The sequence below is a fragment of the Eucyclogobius newberryi genome, unplaced genomic scaffold (assembly GCF_026437365.1).
Source record: "Eucyclogobius newberryi isolate DKJ021-1_F unplaced genomic scaffold, fEucNew1.0.hap1 SCAF_4, whole genome shotgun sequence".
Lineage (NCBI taxonomy): Eukaryota > Metazoa > Chordata > Actinopteri > Gobiiformes > Gobiidae > Eucyclogobius > Eucyclogobius newberryi.
Window position 1 is genome coordinate 4442736 of NW_027316056.1, and position 27382 is coordinate 4470117.

The 27382-nt window shown below is 39.6% G+C and overlaps 1 protein-coding gene across 2 annotated transcripts in view; it reads right to left on the reverse strand.

The window, feature by feature from the left end:
* The window catches only part of vegfc (vascular endothelial growth factor c), a 71105-nt gene that overhangs the window by 16274 nt on the left and 27449 nt on the right, over positions 1-27382 (reverse strand). Inside the window, exons 2-5 of one of the 2 annotated variants that reach the window (XM_072463812.1) lie at positions 24137-24374; positions 22940-23130; positions 10993-11132; positions 2729-2871 (exon numbers count right to left, since the gene is read on the reverse strand). In XM_072463812.1, the coding sequence (XP_072319913.1) occupies positions 2729-2871; positions 10993-11132; positions 22940-23130; positions 24137-24374 (712 nt within the window). The remainder of the gene's footprint in view (positions 1-2728; positions 2872-10992; positions 11133-22939; positions 23131-24136; positions 24375-27382) is intronic. The other variant, XM_072463813.1, reaches the window with a different exon arrangement.

A 27382-nucleotide genomic window follows, 5' to 3' on the forward strand; every position in this document is an offset into this window, starting at 1 on the left:
TGGGCCATGAGCTGTAGGAATGGGAAAGACAGTGTTGTTGGTTTTCTTTAAAGAAATATGAGGCCATTTTCAGGTTTTATTTGATTGGACAAAGCATATTTAAAGCAAGGCTGCGATTCTATAGATTGTATTCACGTTTGCTAATTTGATCATGTCATACTTTCAGAATGAGCGGAATGGCCTTTAAAACTCTTTGATAGAATCGCAGCTTTTTAAAGAAATATCAAAAGTTATGATCCACAAATGTTGAACCATACCATTATTTGTTGTCTCTGAAAACTTGTCATATTAATTTTATGGTTTAAACACTTTTCAACTGACAACAATCACTTTTTTAAGAATGAATCATGCGGCAAAAAAAGTGTCCTGTTTGTTTACTCGTGCTGACAGAATATGTTGAACTTTTTGTTTCATGTGTTCTGATTACAGAGATTAAATGAATGCAGCATTTTCTTGGATAAAAAATCCTTGACCATTAAGCAATTATTTCTTCATTATTATTATTATTATTATTATTATTATTTTTTTTATATAATTATTATTATTAGCCAGGCCGACCAGGGCTTTTTCTCATAGGATCTTTGCTTGAAAGTGTTGATGGGCAGCAGTCACACGTGTATTCAATTACACATTGTTATAACATTGTTTACTCATTGAAAAAATACTGAGATGTATTTTGTTTCATTCAAACTTATTTCACAATTCCAGTTCGCAAGTTCCTCTGGCTCTGAGCTTCTGAAAACATTCCGCTTCAAACGTCCCAGCTTTGTGACGTCAAAGGTAGAGCTCTAAGACTCGTTCTGGGCATTTCTCCCGTCAAATTATGTTCTTTATAACTGCATGCTTATGTTAGCATGTCGGGGCAAGTTAGTTTTTGTTTATCTCCCCATGGTAATTCTCTCTGCTGCCAGTAGATGGAGGGCTAACACCAAATCGTGATGAGGGACCGGGGCTGACCGATAGCAAAAACTGTAAAAAGGTACCCAAGAGTTCGTTTAAAGGCCAATGAAAATACAAATAGTGCAGAATATGTGTCCTTTAATAACACACGGTCAGTCCTGCCTCAAAACAAACATACAAATGACAAATGATTGAAGAATATATATATGAATGCTGAATAACATTAAAGGCTTCTTATACATCTTTAAATGTGAGTATGTACCGTATTTTCCGGACTATAAGTCGCACCAGAGTGTAAGACGCACCAGCCAAAAAATGCATAATAGAAAAGAAAAAAACTTATATAAGTCGCACTGGAGTATGGAATGCAGTTGCAAGTGTGAAAATAACAAATAAAATATAAGTATAAATCGCTCCCCGTCAAAACTATGAAAAAAGGTACGACTTATAGTCCGAAAAATATAGTAAATTGACAAACCTTTTGACAAAAAGTATTTATCCAAGTACTTTTCCCTCTACATTCCTGAATCCCTCCATTGTTTACTCGGCAGACACAGACTTATGTACTCACAAATCACAGATGTTGGCCGGACACACATAAACAACATTATTTCCTTTTGTAATAGTTTACAAGACAAAATAATCAGCCAGAGTTTGTCCGAAAAAAACTCAAGCATGAAATTGAGCAAACAGCTTCCTATAATAAACACGTCTGGTTCACTCAAGGGGAGTTTTTTATCTTGATTGATTAAGTTTATTGACTTAAAGCTTCACTACGAAACATTCCACTACTTGCCTGTCCCCATGGAGATTATAATCAGATTTATTTTCCATTCGTTCAACTACACACGTTTGTAATTCTTAAAAATATACCTTGGAAACTTGTTTTTTGTGTGTAAAATTGCACATAAACGCTTACCCAAGTCGGGAAAAGAGCTTGTAAACCCCGAGTTGGACTTCTGCGCTTGACCTGGCCTGCTGTGCGGCGATGGATGAAGGTCAGCTCACTTGTCATTTTATCTTAAACATTTGAAGTCTTTGATTTAGCGTTTCTACATTTTGGGATTTACTGTCAGTTGTTCGTAGCCGATAAGGGCAGATTTGCGCAAGAAAGTCCTGACACATTAGCTGGCTGAAGTAGAAATGATAGGAAGCATACGTCATGTAGCTGAAGGTGTTAGCGTTAGCATACGTCATGTAGCTGAAGGTGTTAGCGTTAGCATACGTCATGTAGCTGAAGGTGTTAGCGTTAGCATACGTCATGTAGCTGAAGGTGTTAGCGTTAGCATACGTCATGTAGCTGAAGGTGTTAGCGTTAGCATACGTCATGTAGCTGAAGGTGTTAGCGTTAGCATACGTCATGTAACTGAAGGTGTTAGCGTTAGCATACGTCATGTAGCTGAAGGTGTTAGCGTTAGCATACGTCATGTAGCTGAAGGTGTTAGCGTTAGCATACGTCATGTAGCTGAAGGTGTTAGCGTTAGCATACATACACACATTCACCATGTTCTCTCATCTGTTACTATTTTAAACTGCATTTACAGAGGAAATGTCTGTTCTCAGTCTTGGATTTTTGTATAAATGTCCCCCAAAAATGTGGCTTATACTCCAGTGCGACTTATAGTCCAGAAAATAGGGTAACTGGTTTTCAGATTTGTTTTTTGTCCATAGGTTACGTCAAACTCTAGACTTTCTAAGTTAAAAGCACCTGATCACCAATGACCATGAACTCCACCACGCTTAAGTATTTGTACCTTTCGAGTATTGTCTCGTTATTGGTCTGAAATGTCCCGTTGTTTGAATGACCTGAATGAACTGTAGGACTCACCGGTGTGTTGTCGGGCCGGTCTTGATTTGGGAGGAGGAGGAGGAGGAGCGTTATAGTAAACTCCTGAACTCAAACCCACACAGTGACAGAGTCTGGAGCTCCAGGTCTGACCGGGGGAACACGTCCTGTTGACGATGGGACAACTGTGACGGAGAAGAAGGACAGAAGCATCAGAATACTGCATTTATAGGAGTTTGTGATGAGATGATACACTTAATGACATGATTAATACATATATATAGTAGATTCTCTATTATAACTACTTCTGTTTACATTCTAATTATATTTGATCATAGTTCACTAAAACCATTATTACAATGGCAAATTCGTTTATTGTTGCACTTCAGCTGTTTCAAAGGAAAATGTATCCACATTATACAGATTTTGGGATTGTTCTGTGTTAATAAAAAAAACTTGATTGGAAAAAAACTTGACTTGATTGGACAGAAAAGGGTACGACAATAAAACAATGAAACTAGTCAAATGACTGTTTTTAAATACATTAAAATATGATGACAGAAGCCTTGTAGAAAGAGCACATTTACGTATAAAGTGTATTATTCATGAAAACTAGAAACTGTTTCCCCTTTTGACATTTTGATTTAATAGTCTTTGTAACAAATGGTCTTTTTGCATTGGTTTTAGAGTCTGTAATGATTATTAAAATATGACTATGATTATTTTTTATAGCCGACTCGTCACAATTAGTTGATTAATCGTTGCAGGTAAATTCTGGACATTGTCTTATATGCCCCCGTTTGAATACGTGCCCTTCTGTGGCCGTGTTAAACATGTGCTGCTTTTATATCAAACAGCATAACAATAAGAACAGGAACAGAACAATGGGAATTAAAAACATATATTTTACATACGTGCACTTTCAGTTTGGACACAATCATGACAGAAAACGTGAATTATTACATAGGTTTACATCTTCAAGTAAGAGAACATAGACATTCCCACATGAGTTCTCTCATGTAATTGATTTAAATACAACACAATAAAATGACAAATTAAGCTTAAGCAGGACTACAGAATAACATCTAAATACTAGGGGAACGCTCTGAGCACCAGGTGAAGCCGACATACCAGTTTCAGAACCGCTGATAAAGAGCAAAGATAAAACCTGAGTGATTAAACTAAAGACAGCAGAACCCAAGGCCGCGCGGTGTTAGCGGAGCAAACAGAGCAGCGATATCCCCCGAGCGAGCGCCATCGTGTCCGAGCAGAGACGGGGTCGGATCAATCTGTTTGTTCAGCCTCCACCTGAAAACACGCCCGGCAGAAGAGAAACGGCCGGAGTCACGTTTGGACCGGTTTTTGTGAAGAAAAGTGAAAACCAAAAATGACCACAGGATTAGTTTCACCCGGACGTCTGTAAAGTCGCAATGAGCCCATGACGTGTGTTTTCTGTGTGAATCACATGAGATAAACCATGTCATCTACTGGATTGTGAAGACTTTATCCAGGAAAATCACAACGAAATATGATAAGAGACTTTTTAAGAATTCATGTCGTTATAGTGCTGTTTACTAAGTTTGTTTTCTTTACCATGTCAATTTATTCATTTAGGGTAATGCGATAGGGATAAGTGTGTTTCATGAGTCACACACTGCAACATTTGAGCTAATTCTCAATGTCCGTCCTTGGGCTTTTACATAAAAAGACAGTCATAAACAATGTAACAAAGTAATACAAATGACACACACACAGCTCTCCCTTCAGTCCTGTTTTCAGTGAATTGCCCAAAGGTACTGTATTTTCCGCACTATAAGGCGCACTGGATTATGAGCCACACTGTCAATGAATGATCGAAAATCTATTTTTAATTATTTTTCATGTATAAGGTGCATTAAGCAAAACAAAACGTGTACCACACAAAATCGCTCCTGGCACAACCAGAATTAATCCATATATAAGGCGCACGGATTATAAATTGCTGTTTTTTGAGAAAATGAAAGGCTTTTAAGGCCGCAGTTATTTTATTACTTGGTTTACGGATTTTTAAAAGAAAAATATTGAACAGGCGGACAAAATATAAATGTCGTTTCAATGTCAAAAGATTTTTTCTTCATAAAACATTAATATAGGAAATATGGTGACAGGAAGGAAAAATATAAATGTCAAAGAACGCATTTGATGAATTTGGCACTGAAGTCTTTGAGTACGAACAGCGGAGTTGACATTTCAGCAGCGTCCACTTTATCGCTGCTGCTGCAGGTGGTTTCCATGACATCGCGGTCACATATTTTCTCGGGCAGGTGTTTGTTTAGTAAAACTCCAACTGTATCATCCCCATCACCACTTGCATATGGCCTCCAGATAGTACGGTTATGCGAAACACTGGCCCATGGAGCGCTGGCTACTGTGGTGACTCCATTTTAAATACCCATGATGCATCAGTACAATGCTTTCCAAAATAAATGACTCCCGCAGGGTCTTATCTTTTGACTTAATACTGCTTTTTATATTTCATGTAATGCTATTTTGCGTTGTCGGTGGTACTTTATAAAAAAAAAAATTGTCCATCCATCCATCCATCCATTTTCTACCGCTTGTTCCCTTTCGGGGTCGCGGGTGACTGGAGCCTATCCCAGTGACTTCGGGCCTTAGGCGGGGTACACCCTGGACAGTGGCCAACTTGTCGCAGGGCCAACACAGAGACATAGACATTACAGACAGTTCACGCTCACATTCATTCACTAGGGCCAATTTAGAGTCACCAATTTTACCTAACACATGCATGTCTTTGGACGGTGGGAGGACCCAGAGAACCCGGAGAGAACCCACGGGGAGAACATGCAGACTCCACCCAGAGAGATCATGTGATGTTGGTCTGGTCTGGGAATCGAACCCATGATCTCCTTCTTGGGAGGCAAGAGCGCTAACCGCCTTTGCCACCGTGAAAAAAAAAGAAACCAAGTAATAAAATAACTGCGGCCTAAGTGCGCCTCATAGTACGGTAGTACCCGTCTGCTCCGAGAGGAACTATCAAGAACCCAAGAGCCCAAGAACTGCGCAAATTTGATGTAATTTTCAACCTATTTAAATGAGTCAAACTAACGCAGAGGCGTGACCTGATTGGTTTATAGCTCTATTATAAATCATTTGACAGAAGTGGCCAGCGACCAGGAGCTGCAGCAGTGACTGACGTGTGAAAAGAGAGCGCATGAGACTATGAGCAGCGTGAAATGGCAGATAGTCCCCGATCAGTCTTGTATAAGTTCCTTTTTTGATATGAGGTCGCTGCTGTGATATAATAACCGCGCGGCCATTTCTTCTGAGACAGTCGTAGCTTCTCTCTTTTTAATCCATTCCATCCAAAAGCACACAAACAATTCCAAAAGAGACTCCTTGTTGCAGGATCGAGGTTATACTTCATTTTTATTTTTCTATGTGTGATTGTTTTTGTTGCTTTTTAATCGAACAAAAAACAATATCTGGCTTGTATGAATGCTCTGTGGCAAAATATTATTCATTTAACTCAAATCTGGGCGTAAAATGAAGTGTAGAAACATTTTGAATCAATATTAGCTTCAAAACACGGATGAAAAACAGCCCAAATTGCAAACATTCACACAGGATTGAAAAGTCACAAATGCAGCTGAAAATGCCAATTTAAATCATAAAAGCGTTTAAGTTTGAATGGCGAGATTCTCATTTCCGATTCAAACCAAATTCTAGGAATAATTGGGACAGTTTTGAGTTACTACATCAGGAAAAAAACTCCAACAACAGAAGAAAAGTGGCAAGACAAATACTCTCTGCGTCTCACAAACATCCACACGGCCAATTAAGTAACAGAAATAAATAAAGGAAAAGTGTTTGGACGCAGAGCCAGAGGAGCCGACGGACAAACTGTTTAAAGTTGTGAAATTCTCTGACAACTAAATAGTTTCAGTGTGTTTGTAATCTGCCCTGAAGTGATCTAGATCAGCAGAGCCCAAACAATACGGCCACCATTCATTATTTTTGGCACTGAATTTTGTTGAAATCGTTATTAGTGGGAGATGTATTAAAAAAATATAAAAATACCCAAACAACTGGAAAATCTACAGAATTTTTGAATGTTAAATCAGGTTCAATGTTGCTTATTTTAATTCTTCATTATTGGTATCTGATCAATATTGTTTTCTGTTAAAGAATAGATTAAATACAGTGTAATTATTTTTAAATTACATTTCACAACCCCCACTTTGAAAACTATTAAAAAGGCTGCAAATTAAGTGCTTAAAAAATAATTACAAAAAAAAACTTGCCATGCCGTGTTGAAAATAATAAGAATATGTGATATTTCTGCACTTTTTTCATTAAGATATTACCAGTGATGGGAGAAGTACGAAATTTTGTTACTGAATAAAAAATACAGATCCACGAGCAAGTTACAATACAAGTATTGTAGTGCGTTAGAAGTTTACTTTTAGAGTAAAAAGTAAAGGTATTTCATGCAGATTGGGTGAATATGGTGATCTTTGGTGAAGAACTGTTTTCTCAATGAGACCCTTTATGTATGTTTATTTTAGTTTGTTCAAAGCCAAATCTTGGACTTAAAACCTTTACCTTTAAAAAGTATCCACTGTAAATTTGATTTGAAGCAGAACTAAGTAATATGTTCCCCCTTCGTGATGATTAAATATGTACTTTTGGGGTGTTTGAAGTGTCTGTCGTCGCCCCCTGCTGTCTCCATGTGGAAAAAACAGCCTTGCAACAACCCGAAAACAACTCTCCTGAGAAACCCTGGTCTTTTGTATGTTGGTAATGTGACATGTTTTGTATGTGACTTATGATAAAGAAAGAAAGAAAAGAAAAATGGTCTTTTTTCTGACCATGTGTTGTCACAAGGGGGAGCATGGGCTGCTCTTTCACAAAAGTTACTTACTTCTGCTTTAAGTCAAATACAGATAAACCTAACATGTTTACTTAAGTACTTTAAAAGAAATTAATTTTGTAGACATTTATTTCTGATGTCTAGCACTGAAATAGTCATTGTCAAAAACAATGAGGTATTCATTTTTGTCATTATTATATACATCGCCCACCTTTTATCATAGGCATTACTTTTAAATGTAACTCATTATAATGTGAGAAAAAATGCATCTGTGTAAAATTCATACGGGCAAATGACAACCACGCTCTAGCTTTTTTGTTTGTATTGGCTAATAGTAGCGACATTTGCCTAGACGGGATTAAAAAGAGGAGCGAGGGAGAAAGAGCGGTGGGTTCGGCCCAAGTCGTAACAAGAAACATGCGTGAAATGATGTGTGACTGTGGCTCTGCGCGTTTCAAAGTGAGACAATCTTTACAATGTGTTTGCAGCTCCACACTAATCTGACATGCTGCACTGTACGTGACCATGCCGTAAAGTCAGCAGAAGTATTATTATAGATGGAACGAGTGACAGCTCCAGAATCTCAGGAATAATGCCCCTCGAGTCATTGGCCAATCGTGATGTCATTTAGAGCTACTACTACTACTAGAGCTACTGTCACCAAATGTCTTCTGATAATCTGATGAAGGTGCGTTGTTTAGTGAAGCTTTATTGTCATGTTTATGTTGTTTTTCTCTACTCACTTTGGATGATTTACTTTGGACATCTTTTTTTCAAGTTATTCAACATTCAACATTACGATTCCACATTCCACATTTAATTAATTGTTAAGACTCCCTACAAATTCCACCAAAACCAGCTCAAGCCTCTGAACCTCTTCGCTACAGCACACACAGGTGATCTCTGCTGCTGTCGCCGGCTCTACTTCTTCTCTGCTCCTCTGTGCAGTACATGTATTTGTGAAGAGTGTATGCATGCGCAGCAGGGGGAGGGAAAAGAGTGAGGGACGTCGACTTGTCAGAATCAGGATGAGTTTTATTGCCATAGTCAGTAAACAAACTAACAAACTAGGAACTGGCTTATCAGTGTGCGGGCTAACAACTCAGACCTAATGGAGATGTTACAATCCACATTCTGCATCATAAATACAGAAACAAAAGGCTGAACACAGATGCTCCTCTGGACAGCTGACACACCCCGACTCAGCACTAGAGCCTTGGAAGTTTCAGCTCCGGGTGTGAAAAGCAGCCGTACAGACCCAGCGCTGAGCAGGCGGGGCTCCGTCTGAACGGGCTCGGGACAGGAGCTTTCTCAGTCCACACATTGTGCTCAGGAGGAGGAGTTTGTCTGTAGAACACCTGCAGAGTTACACTAACATGTCCAGCTCCCTGAAAGAGGCTTGTCGTTTTAATGAACTACTGTTTTTACAGCCGTTTTTCACACAGCGCCGAAGCTCCCCGGTGTTGTAAGTGCAAAGTCTCACTGTTGTCTTTGGATGGACGGTTGACATTATGACATTATAATGATCAGTTCAGTGGCTAATGCGGATAATGATAATAATTGTTTTTAAGAAATCAGAAATGTGTAAGTCAATTCTCATTCAACTTAACTTTTTCAAGCACAGTTGAATATTGTGGTACCTCATTTATAAAGAGGAGAAAGTTTGTATTTTAATCTATATCATGAGTTCCTTGCTGTCACAAACGTTTGGTACATTGATACAAAATTCAACAGCTTTTTTTAGATGGGATAAATACTTACATGATACTTTCCCATGCGTCACTGAAATAACCAAACTGGATTGCACCACCATCAGAAGTGGTCACAGTCAGTGGTCAGACTGTGGAGATGGTGACCAGTGTAAGACTCTGGGCACAATCATTGACTCTGTTCTTAACTTTGACACCAACTGTGAGGGAGTGTGCCCGAAGGGACAACTTTTCATGTGGACAAGACTCTTACGTCTCTGTTTGTCTTCGTTGGTCAGTACTAGCCACTCAGAAGTAAAGGTGGGCAAAGAATAAGGTGGTTCTTTTATAATAATTAGCAAAACTCTCAAGAATTCTGCTTGTTATTTCAACGTAATCCATGTAGAATTGCGGGAATAAAAATGGATCAGATTTATTATCCAGCTTCAGCATAATTCAACGTTGGCAATGTCAGAATATATGAATACTGTACATTTTGTGAGCTCTACACATGACCAATAAACCAATCCATTTCTCAAAGAACCATTCTTTTTCTGCAATGTTCGTAATGAATCCTGTTGGCTTTGGCTGTCTGCGAAAGCAAAGAGAGGGAAGATGTGGCTAATGAATTGAAAACAAAGGAGGCCTATGGAAATAAATGTCAGGAGTGTTGTGCGTATAAAAATAAAAGCTACAAATGAATAGCAAATGTTCCAAGGGCGGTCGTACATCACGGCAGGCTTCTGGACTGACTTTGGTTCATTTCCTGGAGACATGTCCCAAACACAACACGCCTGACCCTAATCCCAACACTAAGTGACTGCGGCGCACGGGTCGCTACGAAATATGACCCTGGGCAACATAATGAGGACATGACCACGACATGCAGGCTGAGGGAGAGAGAGAGAGACAGAAAGAGAGAGAGAGACAGAAACTGAGAAAGGGAAAGAAAAAAGACTGAAAGAGAGGAAGGAAGAGAGAGAGAGAGAGAGAGAGAGAGAGGGAGAGGGAGAGAGAGGGAGAGAAAGAGAGAGAGAGAAAGACAGAAACTGAGAAAGGGAAAGATAAAAGACTGAAAGAGAGGAAGAAAGAGAGAGAGAGAGAGATAGAGGGAGAGAGAGAGAGAGGGAGAGAGAGAAAGAGAGAGAGAGAGAGAGGGAGAGAGAGAGGGAGAGAGAAAGAGAGAGAGAGAGAGAGACTGAAAAAGAGAGAGAAACAGAGACTGAAAGAGAGAAAGAGAGGGGGGTAGAGATACTGAAAGAAAGAGAAAGAAAGAAAGAAAGAAAGAAAGAGAGGGAGATAAATACAAGAGACACAGAAAGGACGAAAGAAAGACAGAAAGGAAGAGAGAGACAAGAGACATAGAGAGGAAGAAAGAATGAAAGAAAGGAGAAGAGAGAGAGATACATTTACGGGGGGATTTGATATGCACAGTCAGAGGAGGACTGTGCATATCAAAAATCTTTACAAAAAATCTATATCTTAAATTAATCTTGATTTTATTTTTTTTACCAAACAGAAACCACATGTTGAGTTCTGCATACAAGATCAATTTAGACCAAACCAGGTCTAAACTAGTGCTAACCCAGAATTAAATGATTACTTAAAAATTCAGTTCTTTTTTGTATGATTGGAAAATGGGTTGTGGCCCGTATAAATTGCTTGGAGGGCCTGATTTGGCCCCTGGGCCTCATGTTGGATACGGTTCAGTGCAGTCACAGATGTAAGCGGAGTAAAGCAAGACTCACTCAGGCAGCGCTCTGCGGATGATGCTGTGCACTTGTTTGAAGACGTCTGGTTTGGAGAGGCAGCTGCACTGGGTGTGATTGGCCACGCTGATGGTCACAGGTTTAGTGCCCTGAGTGATGGGAACCGTGATCTCGAACAGCTACAGAACACACAAAAATAACATTCATATAACTGTAAAAGTCATAACATATCAGTAAAAATGATCTATTACATCCTTATTAAATCTCTATTGGAGTATCGCTATCATGATATTCAGACACTGTTATGTCCATCTTATGACTATTCTAAAACATGACATATGAGGTTAATTATCTGTAAAATGAATCACAAAAGTGCAGGATATAGCCTTACACCCTTAATTGGACTTGTTTTTATTTTTAAGCAACGTATTTTTTATATTTTTTAGGATTTTTTACTATAAACGATTCACTCAATATTCAAATTTTGCATATCTTCAAAACAATATTCACCATGTCATCCAAATTTTGCCATACATAAAAGCCAGCATTTCTTTTTCAACCAAGACACACAGATGAGGTGCACATGTATTGAGTGGATAGACCTGGTTGCTATAAAAATCAACAATGTTTAAATAGCAATAATTCAAATTTAACGCTATTGTAGAAAATGTTCATATTCATGTATCGAAGGATAAAAACGAACCAAATTCACGCAAAGTTTCGACTCTCATTCAAAAGTCTGATTTTACAATAATGAACAAACTTTTTTTTAAACTCTTGCAAAGTTGAATGTACCATAAAAACAAAAAGATAAAAAATACACTGGACGATAGTAGGGAACGATAGGGCTCCACAAACCGCACACTGCCTGATTCTAATTGCTCTGAATGTCTCTGTGTGAAGCATGTTTGAAATGCAGCTTGTCCGTGATGAGGAGGTGATGAAAGCTGACCTCTGAGTCTGTGACCTGGCACCGCTCTGAACCAGCCTCAGATAAAAGACTCACCACAGGATGAACGCTCACACATGCACAGGCTCAAGTGGTCAAGCGGTCAAGCCTTTGTCCGTGAAAGATGTAATAAATAAGAGACATTCGCTGATGAAGGGACTTTTGTTATGACGGATGAAGAGCGGGAACATGTACAATATCATGTTTGGAAAGAAATATGTATCATGTTTTTTATTTATTTATTAAAATATATAGCACCATGTCAAAGTACTAAATATAGGACACATAGGGAGATTCTAGCAGCTTTTCTAGTAAATACTTTCCGCATCAATATCCCCCTGATTTTAAAACTGTTTATCCGGGACTTAAATCGTCGGCAATGGAAACAATAGATGGGTATCAAATCTCATAAGCTAAATGCGTTCTCTGCATTTGTCAACTGTGCAATAAGGACAGTTTCACCAAATAGTATTCTAACTGTCCTCAAAAAACATTTAAAACACGTTTAAATTGCCAATATCTCACTAATAGTTCTGTATAATGAGCACTATGAAATCCTACAGTGTTTTTGTCTTTTAGAGAGTCCAAAATGAATCCAGAAGAAGCAGTGGAGCTACATTTGATTGACTTTCCTGTATCAAGGCTGTTTGGGAAAAATAATGTGCTTAATGCAAAATCCAATGTTTTAGACATTTTTGAAGCAAATCAGCAACAATAAAACTCAAGACACCTCACACATAAGAATTAACTGCACACAGGTAATACTAACATGCTCATCATTTTACTAGTTTCCTTCAAATAATTACATTTATGTGGGCCATAACAGTAAATTGACATTTTGTTGTTGCTAATTCATTTAAAAAAGCTAAAACTCAAATATGACTCAATTCTGATAAAAGAGTGGGCCCAAAATGATGATCCAAAACACACATTCACCATTTATGACAAGCGTTTGGTGTCAGGGTTTAGTCACTTTTCCACACGGGTTCAGAAACATAAATCCAAACACGATGGTTTGAAGGTGATAAAATCAATAGTGCAATTTAAAATGTTCAAAATACTTAATGATAACCCAAGATTGTCATGGATGGTACAGCAAACACAAACATATTCGCCTTTAATATTCCAAACGTCAATTAAAGTTGCTGTACATTATTTTTCCAATGAAGGGTACATTAAAAAGAAAATAGTTTGGCATCAGTAGAACCCGAACGGTCAGAAAAGGTGGTAGACTTTTAAACAAATAAGCAGCAGCAGACAGCCACAAACACTTAACAGACACTTAACGTCGGCCTAATAACAAATGATGCGTTTTAGCTCCGCGTCGATCCCCCCGCCTTCACGCCCAGGGCCCAGAAGTCTCTAAAAGCCTGCCAAGTACCTCCGGCCCTGCCAACGCACATCAGCACAATGCGACCGTGAGGGTGGCAAAGTAACCGCGGAAACACCATTAGCAACGCAGGCAAACCTTTCCATATGTCTTTCAGATCACAGCTAGCAAAATGCGCTGGAGAAGTCGGGCTGAATTGTAAAACACGCGTGTGCATCTGCTATTCCGATGACGTACTGTGAAATCTATGAAAATGTCCAAAACTGCGGTCGGTAGTCTGGGTGCGCAGCCAACAATATCATTTAGGGAAAATTTGTAGAGTGAAAGAATGTGTTGTGAAACCTCAAAACAAAAAAAAAAGAAGAGAGAATCAAAGCTGTTGCTGCTGCTGTTACTGCCAGGCAAACGGCACTCAGATTCAACCTTGGATCTTTTTTATACCACAACTAAAAAGTAATAGGCATCAAGGAGTTTCTTTAAATGGAGGTCCAAAAGCAATCAAACACTATTGGGCAGTTATATGAGTCAGACAGTTTGAAGTTTGGTTAGAAAACGGGACGAAAATCTGTTTGTCTGTCGCAGCTCTTCAGCGGTAAATGGAACAGAACACCAGGGAGTTTATAGCCTCAAAGCAGCACTATGTCACTTTTCAGGTGTCAAGGCATTAAACTGTTCTATCTCCATGGAGACAAGCAGGTGATGCCATCAGCCTGACAGATCTGCGGAAAGGCGAGCCCTCTCACGGGAAGAAAGCATGTTTTTCAGGGTATTGTTTTAAAGAAATGAATGCAGCTATAGGTTTAATAAAAGCACAATAGATTAGGTTTAATGCCATACTGAGGAACATTACAGGGAGAGCAGTAACATATATGCAGTGTCATGGCATGAGTAATTGGATCTGTGAAGTTTTGCTTAAGACTGACTTGTAAATCTATTTTTTTGTTTTCATGTGTTTGTTTTGTGATGTTCTATTGTACTGTAACGTTTAATGCATTTCAGTGATTGTAAAGCTTGTACTACACTTTGTACTACTACTTAATGCAGTAAAAAATAAATATTGCTTGCTAAACCCTCAGTTGTTGTTCTGTCAATTGGACAAAGTTAGTTATATGAGGTTCTTGTGGTGTTTTGTTTGTGATTTATTCACAATTTTACAGTTTATAGTCTGCAAACTGGGTTAAGGAGGCAATTGAAATATGAAAACATGGACATTGGACTATCAACTGGAACGAGGGTCTTTTTACTCTCCCACACCAGGGATACTATACTGAAGAAGTCAATCATTTGAATCTTAATAATAGATGCTTCACTTAGAATAACAGGACAAAGCTTTGCTTTGTGAATATGTTTGTCACTCATCCAAGGAGCTTCTTCAGTTCAAGGAAGGAGTTCAACACAGTGAAACTGACACATCTTAGCTGCAGTAATTCAAATAAAAAGTGAAACAACAAACCTTGACAAAGTCGAAATATACTGTGTTTGTGGAAGTTATTTCTCGGTTGAGTGTTGCGTTTATTTCTATTTCTAATGCAGCAGCCGACTCCATTACTCAGTGACTGCGGGATTGGAATAAGAATGTTGATTTTTTTTGTGTGTGTCTTATAAAGCCTTTAATTAGACTACATTAGCAGTGTTTATTATGGAATTAATTTCGTCTCAAACTATTTCAACCTTAAAAGGAATAGACTTCAATCAGCGTAATTATTGAAGTTTGAGTTTGAGTTCTGGTCAATGTACTGTGAATTTGAATCTGAAAATGTTGTCGAGGGTGTTTTAGGTCAGATGTGTCTAATTAGCATTGACCAATTCATTAGCATTCGAAATTCTAGATTGACAGACAAGAGTGCGTATTATACACTACAAAAATGATGAAGGAGAGAAGCGGCTTTGCATTACATTTAAAAGAATGGCCTATGATCGGTGTCAAAAGCAGCATCATAAAATAAAAATAAAACGTCCTTGTTCTACACAAAATTTGGCTCCACTACAAGCACGACTTTTCTTTCTACATCTCATAATGAACTAGGGTTGTCAAAAGTATTGAAAACCAGATACTAATAACAATACTAAAATTACAGAAACGATCCCTATTTGAGCAAGTGTTGTTGAATTTTTTTTCATAATATAAATATGTTTATGGGAACTATAGTAGAAAAAGCTTCAGTTGTAGTCATCTGGACTCAGTTTGAAAAAGTTAGACGTTTCGACTCTCATCCAAGAGTCATTGTCAATAACAGAATTTAGGTCGAGAACTCCGATATTAATACTGTTCTGTGGTAAGACCCGCCCATTGGGCGGAGCCTTCCTGAAGTAGAAAGAGTTGTTTGTTTCAACAGAAACTCCCCCCTTGTATCTACCGAGCTAGCCTATTCAGAATCTTAATGGGCTATTAGAATCCTCTTTGTCTTTGTGAGACCCTGGCTCAACCACCCTGAGTACCTGATTAGCATTTAAATGTCCTGGTCCTTTACCTTTCCAGGGGTTCAGTAACCCATTATAAATAACAGGAAGATTAAACCTTAGCCCTCCATTTCTGTTTAAAGAAGGTCTTTCTTTTTTAACAAAAATAGCTTCCTTAACTCCTCTTTCAAACCATCTTTTCTCCTGCTTAAAACCTTCACCTCCCCGTCTTCAAACGAGTGATTAGAGGTTTCAAGATGGAGATGCACGGCGCTCTGAGGTCCTGAACTAGTATTTCTTCTGTGCTGATAAAGCCTCTTGTGTAGAGGCTGTTTCGTCTCACCTATGTAACGTTCTTTACAGCTTTCTTCACTGCATTGGATCGAATAAACTACATTGCTCTGTTTATGAGTCGGCAATTTGTCCTTTGGGTGAACCAGTTTTTGTCTTAAAGTGTTTCCTGGTTTAAAATAAACAGGGACTTCGTGTTGTCTAAAAATTCTCTGCAGTTTTTCCGACAGGCCAGACACATAAGGGATAGAAACACCCTTCCTTCTCTGTTCAGTTTCCCTTTTGTCCTGCTTCTTGGTTCTCTTCACTCTGTTGAGAGCCCACCAGCTCAGAGGGCAAGAAGAAAGAGGAAAAACATGTCCGTAATGCCCTCTCAGCCTGTGGTTACCCCGCTTGGGCTCTCAACAGAGTGAAGAGAACCAAGAAGCAGGACACTTTAAGACAAAAACTGGTTCACCCAAAGGACAAATTGCCGACTCATAAACAGAGCAATGTAGTTTATTCGATCCAATGCAGTGAAGAAAGCTGTAAAGAACGTTACATAGGTGAGACGAAACAGCCTCTACACAAGAGGCTTTATCAGCACAGAAGAAATACTAGTTCAGGACCTCAGAGCGCCGTGCATCTCCATCTTGAAGCCTCTAATCACTCGTTTGAAGACGGGGAGGTGAAGGTTTTAAGCAGGAGAAAAGATGGTTTGAAAGAGGAGTTAAGGAAGCTATTTTTGTTAAAAAAGAAAGACCTTCTTTAAACAGAAATGGAGGGCTTAGGTTTAATCTTCCTGTTATTTATAATGGGTTACTGAACCCCTGGAAAGGTAAAGGACCAGGACATTCAGATGCTAATCAGGTACTCAGGGTGGTTGAGCCAGGGTCTCACAAAGACAAAGAGGATTCTAATAGCCCATTAAAATTCTGAATAGGCTAGCTCGGTAGATACAAGGGGGGAGTTTCTGTTGAAACAAACAACTCTTTCTATTTCAGGAAGGCTCCGCCCAATGGGCGGGTCTTACCACAGAACAGTATTAATATCGGAGTTCTCGACCTAAATTCTTTTATTGACAATGACTCTTGGATGAGAGTCGAAACGTCTACTTTTTCAAACTGAGTCCAGATGACTACAACAGAAGCTTTTTCTACTATGGAACACACCTGGACGAATGAGGGATTACACCGACATATTTATGGGAACTAGTATAAGACCAAGTACTACTACTTATTTAGCGTGGAAAATGTCCATTTATTGCACTTTCTAATGATTATTGTGGTATTGAGAATGAACTTTAACAACACTAGAATGAACCTTCTTTACTTTTCTGTCCTTCATGTGCCTTCTGCTTGTTTTTAAGCCATGAAACAAGTAAATCAAAATCCAATTCAACCAACTCAAAAATCAAAATGTATATTCGGAATTCAAGTCATTTTAACTAGTTGATTTGATGATTATTTGTTTAATTTGGTTATTTGTTTTACTCTTGCTGGTGTTTTCCTGAGCTGATTGACTGGAGTAATGCGTTGGGTAAAGTCTGGCCCGTGGATCGGGGTTCGGCTCATTCAGGAACACCAAGAGGAAATGAACAAAGCAGCTGCACTCAAACAATGCACTGTCGGACTGTGTGAGGCAGTTCATTAACAACACGACTATATGTAATGGATAAAACACCTGTGAATGTCCACAGAGAGCAAAGGGAAACACTGCAGGAATAATAGCTGTGAAATATAGACATGTCATGTATGATGGTGAATGGGGGTTTCACAAGCTACATTTGTCTCCAGATCTCCAAACACAAGCACCACACCAGGTCAAAAGAGGAAAGGGCTCCAAATGTGGACAAAATGTATCAAATAGACAAAAAATGCTAACCGTTTTTTTTGTTTCCTGGCCAGCCAAGACCACACGCTTTGACAATACATTACGAAAACGTTTTGGTCTGGAATCATATCCTGTCTCCTCGATTTCCAAAAGGCGTGATTGACAGGTGAGTTAACAAATAAAATGAAAATAACACAAAGGACTGAGAAATGAACAAGCGACGCACTAAATTGTGTAAATGAATGAATGAAGTCATGTATTTTGTTCTGAATGTTACGAGGACATTTGAGAGGAGACGTCTTCCGCATTTGAGAGACACGTGCTACAAATTAGCGGCGGTGGTTGGGCCGCCCCGCGCTAAGAGACTTATTGTGACACCCCCTATGGTCCGATTCCAGGCACAGGCTTTTGATCTCGCTTCATTTGTATGGTAAATATTGTAAATCAGATCATTTTGTCCAGACTAATCTTCCAGCAAGCTATTCCTGACCTGGCGAATGATCTTCAATTAGTTTTAACCCCAGTAAACATGGGTCAAATGTAACGAACACATTTACCAATGGAAACAATAAAGAGCACACTGTTAGATTCATTTCTTAATAGCTTATTGGACTTGAGCATGAGATACCTGGACAATCAGGACTGCAAAATAATCTTTGTACAATTCGCTTTCCATTAGTCTATAATGAGATTTCCAAACAGCACTGCGTGAATGTCTTGTCCTCTCTCTGCTTTTGGCCTGAACTCTGTTGCTTGACACTGACTTTAACTGCTTTTGCTGTAAGTCACTCAGCAACTGCAGCGTTGCCATGGGCTCAGCCTGACCCAGATCATGAGCCTGTGTTCGATAACAGTGTATTTAATCTGCAGAGCTCGCTTTGCCAGACCTTGAAACAGAAGATTAGGACAAAATACTTCACTTCCCTTTGGTGCTTGGATAAACTCCTGCACAGTTCAGGCCAAACACTTAAGAAAAGCAACGACAGCCACATTAGGGATAAGTCCATTTCTGTATGTTTGGCTCACAACCAAATCATTTTAGTTTGAGACAACATACAATATAATATAACTAATATATCTCCAAACTGAATACTACTGGCTGAGCTCAAGAGCTGGAGGTGGGATGGGCCGCTTCACTGCTCCTGACAGGCTTCTCCAGCCGCAGAGAAGGTCCCAGAGGGTTTAATGCAGAGAAGGAGGGGATTCATACTATAACAAAGTATTGTCTTCCCTCATCATTAGTTTACTCAAAGTTATCTTCTGGTTGATGAAGCATGTTGGACTAATCATGGACTGTCCAGTGTCTGAGGCTCAAGTGCTCAGAAAATGTCTTGTTTTCTTCTGTGCGCTTCCACATTTAGTTGCAATTATTTGAAGAACTGACACATTCAAAAATACCACATTGTATTTGAAATAAAAACGACATCAGTTCTGCAGTTTTGAACAGAAAGTCGATGGACCTGTTTCTTCTCAAAAGCCGTTTTGGATCAGTATTGCAGTATTGTATAGTTCAATACTTTACTTTCTGCATTTTGACCCATCCCTTAAGAAGAGCCGGACCCTGAAACTCATCTCCAGCCTTCGATCTTTCTTGCAGGACTTTAGCTGGAGGAATTTACCAACGGTGCATAATTTGACTTATGTTTCGGCCTGAGAGTCGAACCCCGAACCCTCTTGCTGTGAGGCGAGAGTGCCCTTCAGGCTTGTATTGCTACCGCTTTCCAGTATTCAGCGCTGACCCTTATCTTTCCTTTTCAGCTGCAGTGTTTCAAACGATTCCTGGTAATGTCACTGCGCTACCGTGAAGCCGTCTAACAAGTGCTTGTCTTTATCCGAGCGAGACGTTATAATGTGTCATAATGTTGATAGAAAACACATGCCCTGGAAACAGAACTGTGTGTTCAGTGTCTCTGCTCCGGAACACACACGAGTCCACAACAGCAGCTCATCTGACACCGCCGCGCCACAAGAAATGCTAAAAATGCACAAAACGTAACGGAAATATGGTTTGATGGGCCCCACGGGCGATCCAATTACTGTGTTTGTATTGCAATTGTGATTAGATTTAAAAGAATACGGGTTTAAAAAGAAGGATTCTGTTTCAGAAAATGCACATTGTAAACAAAGCCGGGAGAAAAGTGAAACATGAACTTAAATGAATAGAAGAATCTCATCAAGTCTAAACTACAGGTACAATCAGATTTTTCAATAAAAATACAGGATGCAAAATAATATTTACACCAACTCAAATTGTGATTTTGATTCGATTGCGATGTATTGTGCAACCGTTGAGAACAGATTAATATCTACAAGCCTGTAAACATGACTACAAGTGATCATAATAGTGAAATGGTTCATGAATACAATGTTCTGAATGATATTAAATAGAAAGTCATTGAAACAGTGCGCTTCATAGGTTGATGGAGAAAAACCGAGCACGTTTGAGACGATGCAAACGATGCTATTTTCTGTTTGTGCCCAAATGGTACAGCTACAAACAAAGTATTTCACTAATCATTGGTTACATGGAAATATACTTGGCGGCATAACACAAGCACAATATTCTGGAAGACAAAAAGCAATAACTACTCAATAGAGAACGCAAAACATGAAGACAACAAGAAGATGTTGGATCTGGACCTCAAGAAAAGTACATTTGTTTCAAATTCAGAGAAGAAATGCCATTCATCCCAAGAGCCAAGTTTGAATTCTTATGGAATTATAAGTACGGACTGATTTACTTTGAAGAAGCACTTTGCACCAAACCTTCATGCGACCACTACAAGCCAAGACTTTCCCAAAGATGGCTGACAACACAAAACCAGAACTCGGAATAGAACCAGCGACCTGCTAACAACAATAGTCACCTGCCGGTTTTTGTCTTTTTTAAATGACTGACCAACATCAAAAGCCTAAACTTGACTGGCAATATTTGTGACTTCTGACTTTACAAACTCGATCTGGTCGTCTCCCACTGTTGTGTTTGTGTGCACTGGACTGGACCAATCCCAGAACAGCATTGTGGTGTGGGCGGAGCAAAGGTGAAGCGCCCAAATGAACCAAAACAAACATGGCAATGCAGACGGACATACTTCGGTCTAATTTAGCATAAAAACAAACTATTTTGTCTTTTAAAAAACAGGAAGAGGGAGGAGCTTAGTCCCTTCCGGACGTGTGTAGAGCCAGCTCACAAAAGCTTTACCTCACTGAAGAATAAATACTACATTTAATAAACATATTCATCACTAAGGGACAAAGGGTCAATCTTTTGCAATGGTTTGAATGGAAATATCTGCCTTGATTTTAAACGCTTTTCTCCACTTCCAAACGCTGACCTAATTCATGAATATTGTTTTGCCTGTGGAAAAATGCAGTCAAAATTAATTTACTACTTATTATTATCATTATTCAATCACGCTGTTTTTCCTGGACATTCAAAATTGACGAGCTAGAAAGACATGAAGAAAACCTGATGTACTAAACAGTAATTATAATACATTCTACTAAATTAAATTAAAACACAGGAAAGAATTAAACAATTACAACTCCTCATTTACACCGCTAGACTTTCCAAATAAGGCAAAGTGTCTTGCTCAAGGACACAGTGATACACACAGTCATCCAGAATGTATTCACAGCACTTCATGTGTGTGTGTGTATTTAATTCAAACAACCTTCTTTCATGTTGTCATTATAGTGTATTGTTTGTAGAATTTAATGAATTGAAGCTATTTTGGAATCAAGCTGTAACAGAACAAACTTGCTCCAAAATGACTGACGGTTTTTCACAAAAGTATAATCCCGTCTCACATTTGAGTGACTGCTTTACCCCTGCGCCGCTGTAACCCAACGCCTTTTCATATGATACAGTGTCCAAATATTAACTCATAAAATGTCTTCTTAATCTGTGCCTGGGACCAAACCACATCCCAGTTCTATCCATCTATTTCACAGTGATTTATGAGCAGGCGGCGCGCGGGGCGGCCTCAGGAGGGACCCCAGCAGAGAGTGAGAACAGGCTGAAACTTTGTCTAACCGCACAGACGCTCACTGCAGACTCCAGCGAGCCGGAGCTGGAGTCTCACAAGACCAGCCAGTGGAGAAGAAGAAGAGCTGAGCTTGTCTTTGCTTTGTAACTTCATCTAACTCCTCGTCTTCTCCATCACCGAGGAGGGCGGAGCAACAACAAGACTGACAATTAGAGATGCGCTAATTAGAGAACCGAGTGTATTGTCAGTGATAAGAAATATTTAAAAAGAGTGAAAAAAGAAACTGCAGCGTGAAGGGCAAAAAGCTCTATTTATGCACTTTTGTGGTACGTTTTACTTGAACCTTTACCAAGACGTTTAAGCACTTTTTGGTACATTCCTGGTGGATAATACATAATATCACCTGCATATTGTAATCAGATTAATACCAAACGATGTAGAGATATTCACTTTTGTCATTAAATGTTATATGAAGAAGACATGATTTGTGAGTGGCAAAAGTGTCAATGGTGGTGAGGTTTTCTCCTGCAACACAACTAAAATGTCAATGAGCTGTTCACAGAGTCTAAACTCTGCTAAAAATGTGTTTGTAACTAACATCTAAGAAAACTAAAATCAAGTAAACAGTTAAACAACAGGAACACTACAGCGACGCTCACATTTGTCACCGATACAGACTTTTTGATCGCACACAGTTGAAATCATTCACCTTTTCTTTTTACCGTATTTTCCGGACTATACTTTTTTTTCATAGTTTTGGCCGGGGTACGACTTATACTTATATTTATACTTATATACTTACACTCTGGAACAACTTATATGTGATATTATTTGTTACTTTCACACTTGCAACCTTATTTCATACTCCAGTGCGACTTATATATGTTTTTTTTCTTCTCTATTATGCATTTTTTGGCTGGTGCGACTTATACTCCGAAAATACGGTAAATAACATGTTTCTGAGGTGTGTGTTGAGGAAATTAATTGCTGTGAAGTGAGTTGGAGCGTTCTTTATTTATCCCTGCAAAACTATTGCTCCACAGACAAAAAAACGTCCAAAAAATTCGAAAAAGAATCTGTTGTTGTGCGCTACAGTCCCTAACCTCTCCACTGGGTCAATGCATCCACAGTCTCTGCCTCTCACACATAATTATTTGCCAGCTTTATTCAAACCCTGGTCTTTGCGCAGTATTTGATCATAACCAAAGCTCTCACGGTCTTGCTGACGTATCCGGTGGAGATGTTGCGGCACTGCTTGTCCTCAGAGTGGCAGCAGCCCCCGCACCTGAACACGGACACACAGGGGGGTTTGTAGAACAGGTTTGTGGGGGCCCCAAACTCTCGGCCCACGTCCACACACACCTCCCGCGGCGTACACTGGGTCTTCCTCCACTCCGACTCTATACCTGCACAAGGCCACACAAATAACAATACTTTTACTATATCATACCACTATCTGCAATACGTTTGAGTTTAAGTTGAGGTGGAGGTACATCTGGTTTGCTAATAATGTATTGTATAGACTAAAGTCCATAATTACTCTGAAACAATTCCGTCTCCAGCAGTATTCTTCAGAGTGGTCACATGATGGTGAGAGGCAAGTCACAGCAACGTCACATGACACACTCTGGTCTGGAAAAATCATATCTGGGAATAATTTAGTTTGTGGACAATGCAGAGAAAAAGTCTAAAGCTTATCAAATCATTATTGGACCATTTTATTCAACCCGGAAAGGCTCCATTTATATTTCATATTATCCATCCATCCATCCATTTTCTACCGCTTGTTCCCTTTCGGGGTCGCGGGTGACTGGAGCCTATCCCAGTGACTTCGGGCCTTAGGCGGGGTACACCCTGGACAGTGGCCAACATGTCGCAGGGTCAACACAGAGGCATAGACATGACAGACAGTTCACGCTCACATTCATTCACTAGGACCAATTTAGAGTCACCAATTTTACCTAACACATGCATGTCTTTGGACGGTGGGAAGAAGCCGGAGAACCCGGAGAGAACCCACGGTAACACGGGGAGAACATGCAGACTCCACCCAGAGATCATGTGATGTTGGTCTGGATAATGATTTCATATCATTGTATTTTTTATTGTTTTAATTTCAATCATGTGTTTTTATTGCTCCAAAACACATTGAAAAACAGACATTCTCCACAGACATGGCCTGTAACTTGCCCAGATGGTTTCGCTTGCTTGTCTTCCTCCAGATAGATAAGTTTAATGCCATATTGTGGAATATTCTAGGCAAAGCAGTAACATCTCCATAACAACAAGCATGTGGCGGACCCAAATCTGGAGCCACAAAACTAAAGAATGAATCCGCTGGTTCATCATTTAACACTCTCATTTGACAGTCTCTGGTGTTTGAGAAATGCAGTATAAAAATGTATGAGGTACTTTTAAAGACGTCGAGGTTGAGGTAGGACGCAGCGTACGTGGGCTCGTCCGTCTCCGAGCGAGGCCGCGACCTCCGCGTCTGAGCCTGGGCCTTGACTTTGGAGCTTGACCCGGCGGCCGACAGTTTGGACCTGCATTTGAGCGCCGCCCAGAAGGAAGGGTAGATCAGGCTCATCAGCTCGTCCACCGTCGAGGCCGAGCGCAGCCGCTGCTCCATGTCCAGCTGTGGAGGGCTGTCCTGGGGAAGGGACAGACGAGGAAAGGACAGTTATGGTTAACAGTAACGATTGTCTCAGCAAATACAGCCACTTCATGTCCAACTTGTCCGAGAAATACAGTTTTGACACGTCTGATTCCATTTGCAGCTGCTGCGTACTGCATGAAGGATACACAGGATACATACAGGGTACATTCAAAAGGACTGGGCAATACGTGAGTGACCGCTTCTTAACCAATCACAGTGAAGTGACTACAGCTAAACGGCAATGGAAAAATACTAAGTGTACTCTTTATGAAACGTGATTTTTTTCTTGATCATTTTTCTTGATCTGGGCACTTAATCTTTTGCCATACCGGCCGCCCACACTGCGACTCCGTTTCTTCCTCATTGCTTAATCCCGTCAGCCAATCACAGCCAGCTACATTCCTCCCCTCGACCAATCAATACATAATAGACTTTTGTAGCGCGCACACCTGATGCGAGGCAGGTGCAGCACGTCTTTTGAGCGGGTGAGTTGCAGACTACAGTCCCTCCCTCTCTCTCCATGTAACAACTGAAGTCAACAAGTCAAGTCAGATCTATGGAGAGGCGAGCCAATTCATAGTAAGAAGCTATGTTTTTCCAAAGTTTTAACCAGAAAAGTTACACAGTGCATCTTTTAACATCCACACAGCACATGACGGTATATTTATGTATTTATTTCATCTTTATTAGGGACGAATACAAGCTCCATAAATAAGACGATGAAAAGAAAAATGTTGTAAATATGTTAGAATAGTATTTGCAGTATGTATACATTTGGCATAAAGTCCGACTGTGGCTTTAAATGAAATGGCACCTCTTTGTGGAGACTTGGCCGAGTGCTCGTGTTGACGGGACAAACTGCTCCATAGATTTGGCTCTGGTGTTGGACAAATGTGACACGTGTCTGTTCCTATACGTTCCCCTCCCGTGCTGTCAACATCACGTAAACACGCACACGCACCCACCCAAGCACCCATGGGAGACGCTGTGAAGGGCATGAATGTGAAGTGGGAGAAGGAGAGAAGGTGACGGGAGCCGGCGGCTGAGCACATGTGCAGAGCAGACACAGGCTGGTTCACATGGTGCGGACGCCATGTTTGGTTGTTTTATTAACTTCCTTTTGTCTTGATCTTTATTGATTGTGTTGATTTGGCAGGTTAAAAGTAAGAGGTAAATGTATAAAGAGATGTAAAGTTATATATTCAAACAGATTCTCTTTCAGGATGAATCAATTGGGTAACAGGCATAAACAACTTGCTGAGTTAGTTAAATACCTGACTTTTACTTCTTCTACTGCAAATACTTTGGTTGTTTCTTTTCTATCAGGCAAATGGCAAGAGATGATGTCATGACCATGGCATGTTTTGGCAAAAACATTCACCTTCATCAAGGATGTTGTATTATCTCTTAGCATTTGTCTGATATCAATGAACCAACCAAACTATTTGAAGTAAGAAGTTTCTCCACATACACAGATGTGTTAAAGCAGAACTGAGTAACATTTTAACCTTTACGGCTTTGTAAGTCATTGTGATTGTTAAATATGTATTTTCGGGGTGTGTGGAGTGTTCGTTGTCCCCCCCTGCTGTCTCTGGATGGAAAAGCAGCTTTACAACTTACGACCCAAAGACAACTCTCCTGAGAAACCCTGGCTCTTGTTTTATATTTGGCAATGTGAAACTGTTTGTATCTGATTATACTGTCTTATTATCAGAAGGGAGCAGCAGGGGGCGCTCTATCACCAGTTACTTAGTTCTGCTTTAAAGCTGATATAAAACGAGACTGACATTCAGGAAGTAACTCACTTACCTATAGCTATCCCAGATACTTATTCCTCTGACATGATTGAACATGGTATTTGAAGTATGTGCCCTTAAACTATGTGTAAAGTGGTCAAGAGAAGTAAACATCCAAGATCTCTCCAGAATATGTTACACTTCTTTTTTCCATTCTCCTACATAAATGTTCAAGGTTTTCCTGACCAATGTTTCTGCTCAAGATCTGATTGAAACGTTTTTGACACATACTTACTTTCCGAGACCAATAATTGCACTTAACCTGTGTACATCTAAAGACACCCCAAAAACCACCTAATCTAAGACACAAATGCAAGGACTGTTTTTCAATATGATCTCTCTTCCTGCCTTTTAGATGAATGGTCTTCTGGTTAGAACCACATCACACAAACTAGAACAGCTCTTTTTATCAGAATCCAGACAGTGAGAAAAGCTGTCGATTGTATTCCACTGAGGCTGTGTCTGTTTACTGCAGAATAATAGTATTTCCTATGTGAAACAATGAACATTTATAGGAGTTATATGAGCACCCGTCTGAGAAAGAGCAGGTCTTTGTGCAGAAAAGTGTCCAGACTGCTTCCTCGTCTCTGTACACTGTTTATGTTCATGTACAGTTTGATATGAATTCCCCTCATACGTCTGAGTCTGCAGTCACTTTGGAATATGTTCTGAAAAGCTGCCTGTCAACAATGTACATATTTTCACAGTATGTTGGTCTAAGTTTATGTGTTGGGTGAGTTTATATACATTCAGCATTCAAGAGCTGACAACAAACTATAACGTGCTTTTATTGTGATGATGACGACATATTTATCACTGAAAGGATGAGTTTTATATGATGAGGACTACAGATGGATGCTAAATCTGGCATATTTAGAGAATCTCCGTGTGTTCATTTATATGCACTGTCCTCTTCAATTCAATTAAAGTGTTGGGTAACTAATACTTTTTCGATTACGTGAATAAATCCCTTTAGGCAACGTGACTGCTATGCTAACAGGGCCATGCGTTTGTTGTGAACACAATTTGCTGCACAGGAGCAATCCAGATTTTGACCTATGATGCAACAATATGAGGGAAATTCAAAAAAAGTGTTTTCTGAGCGCTCAGAGAAGAGTAAATTGTAAACAGGATTTAAGCGTGAATAAAGAAAATACAACTCTTTTTGAAGAGGGAACAATATTATAAGATGAACATAAATCCATT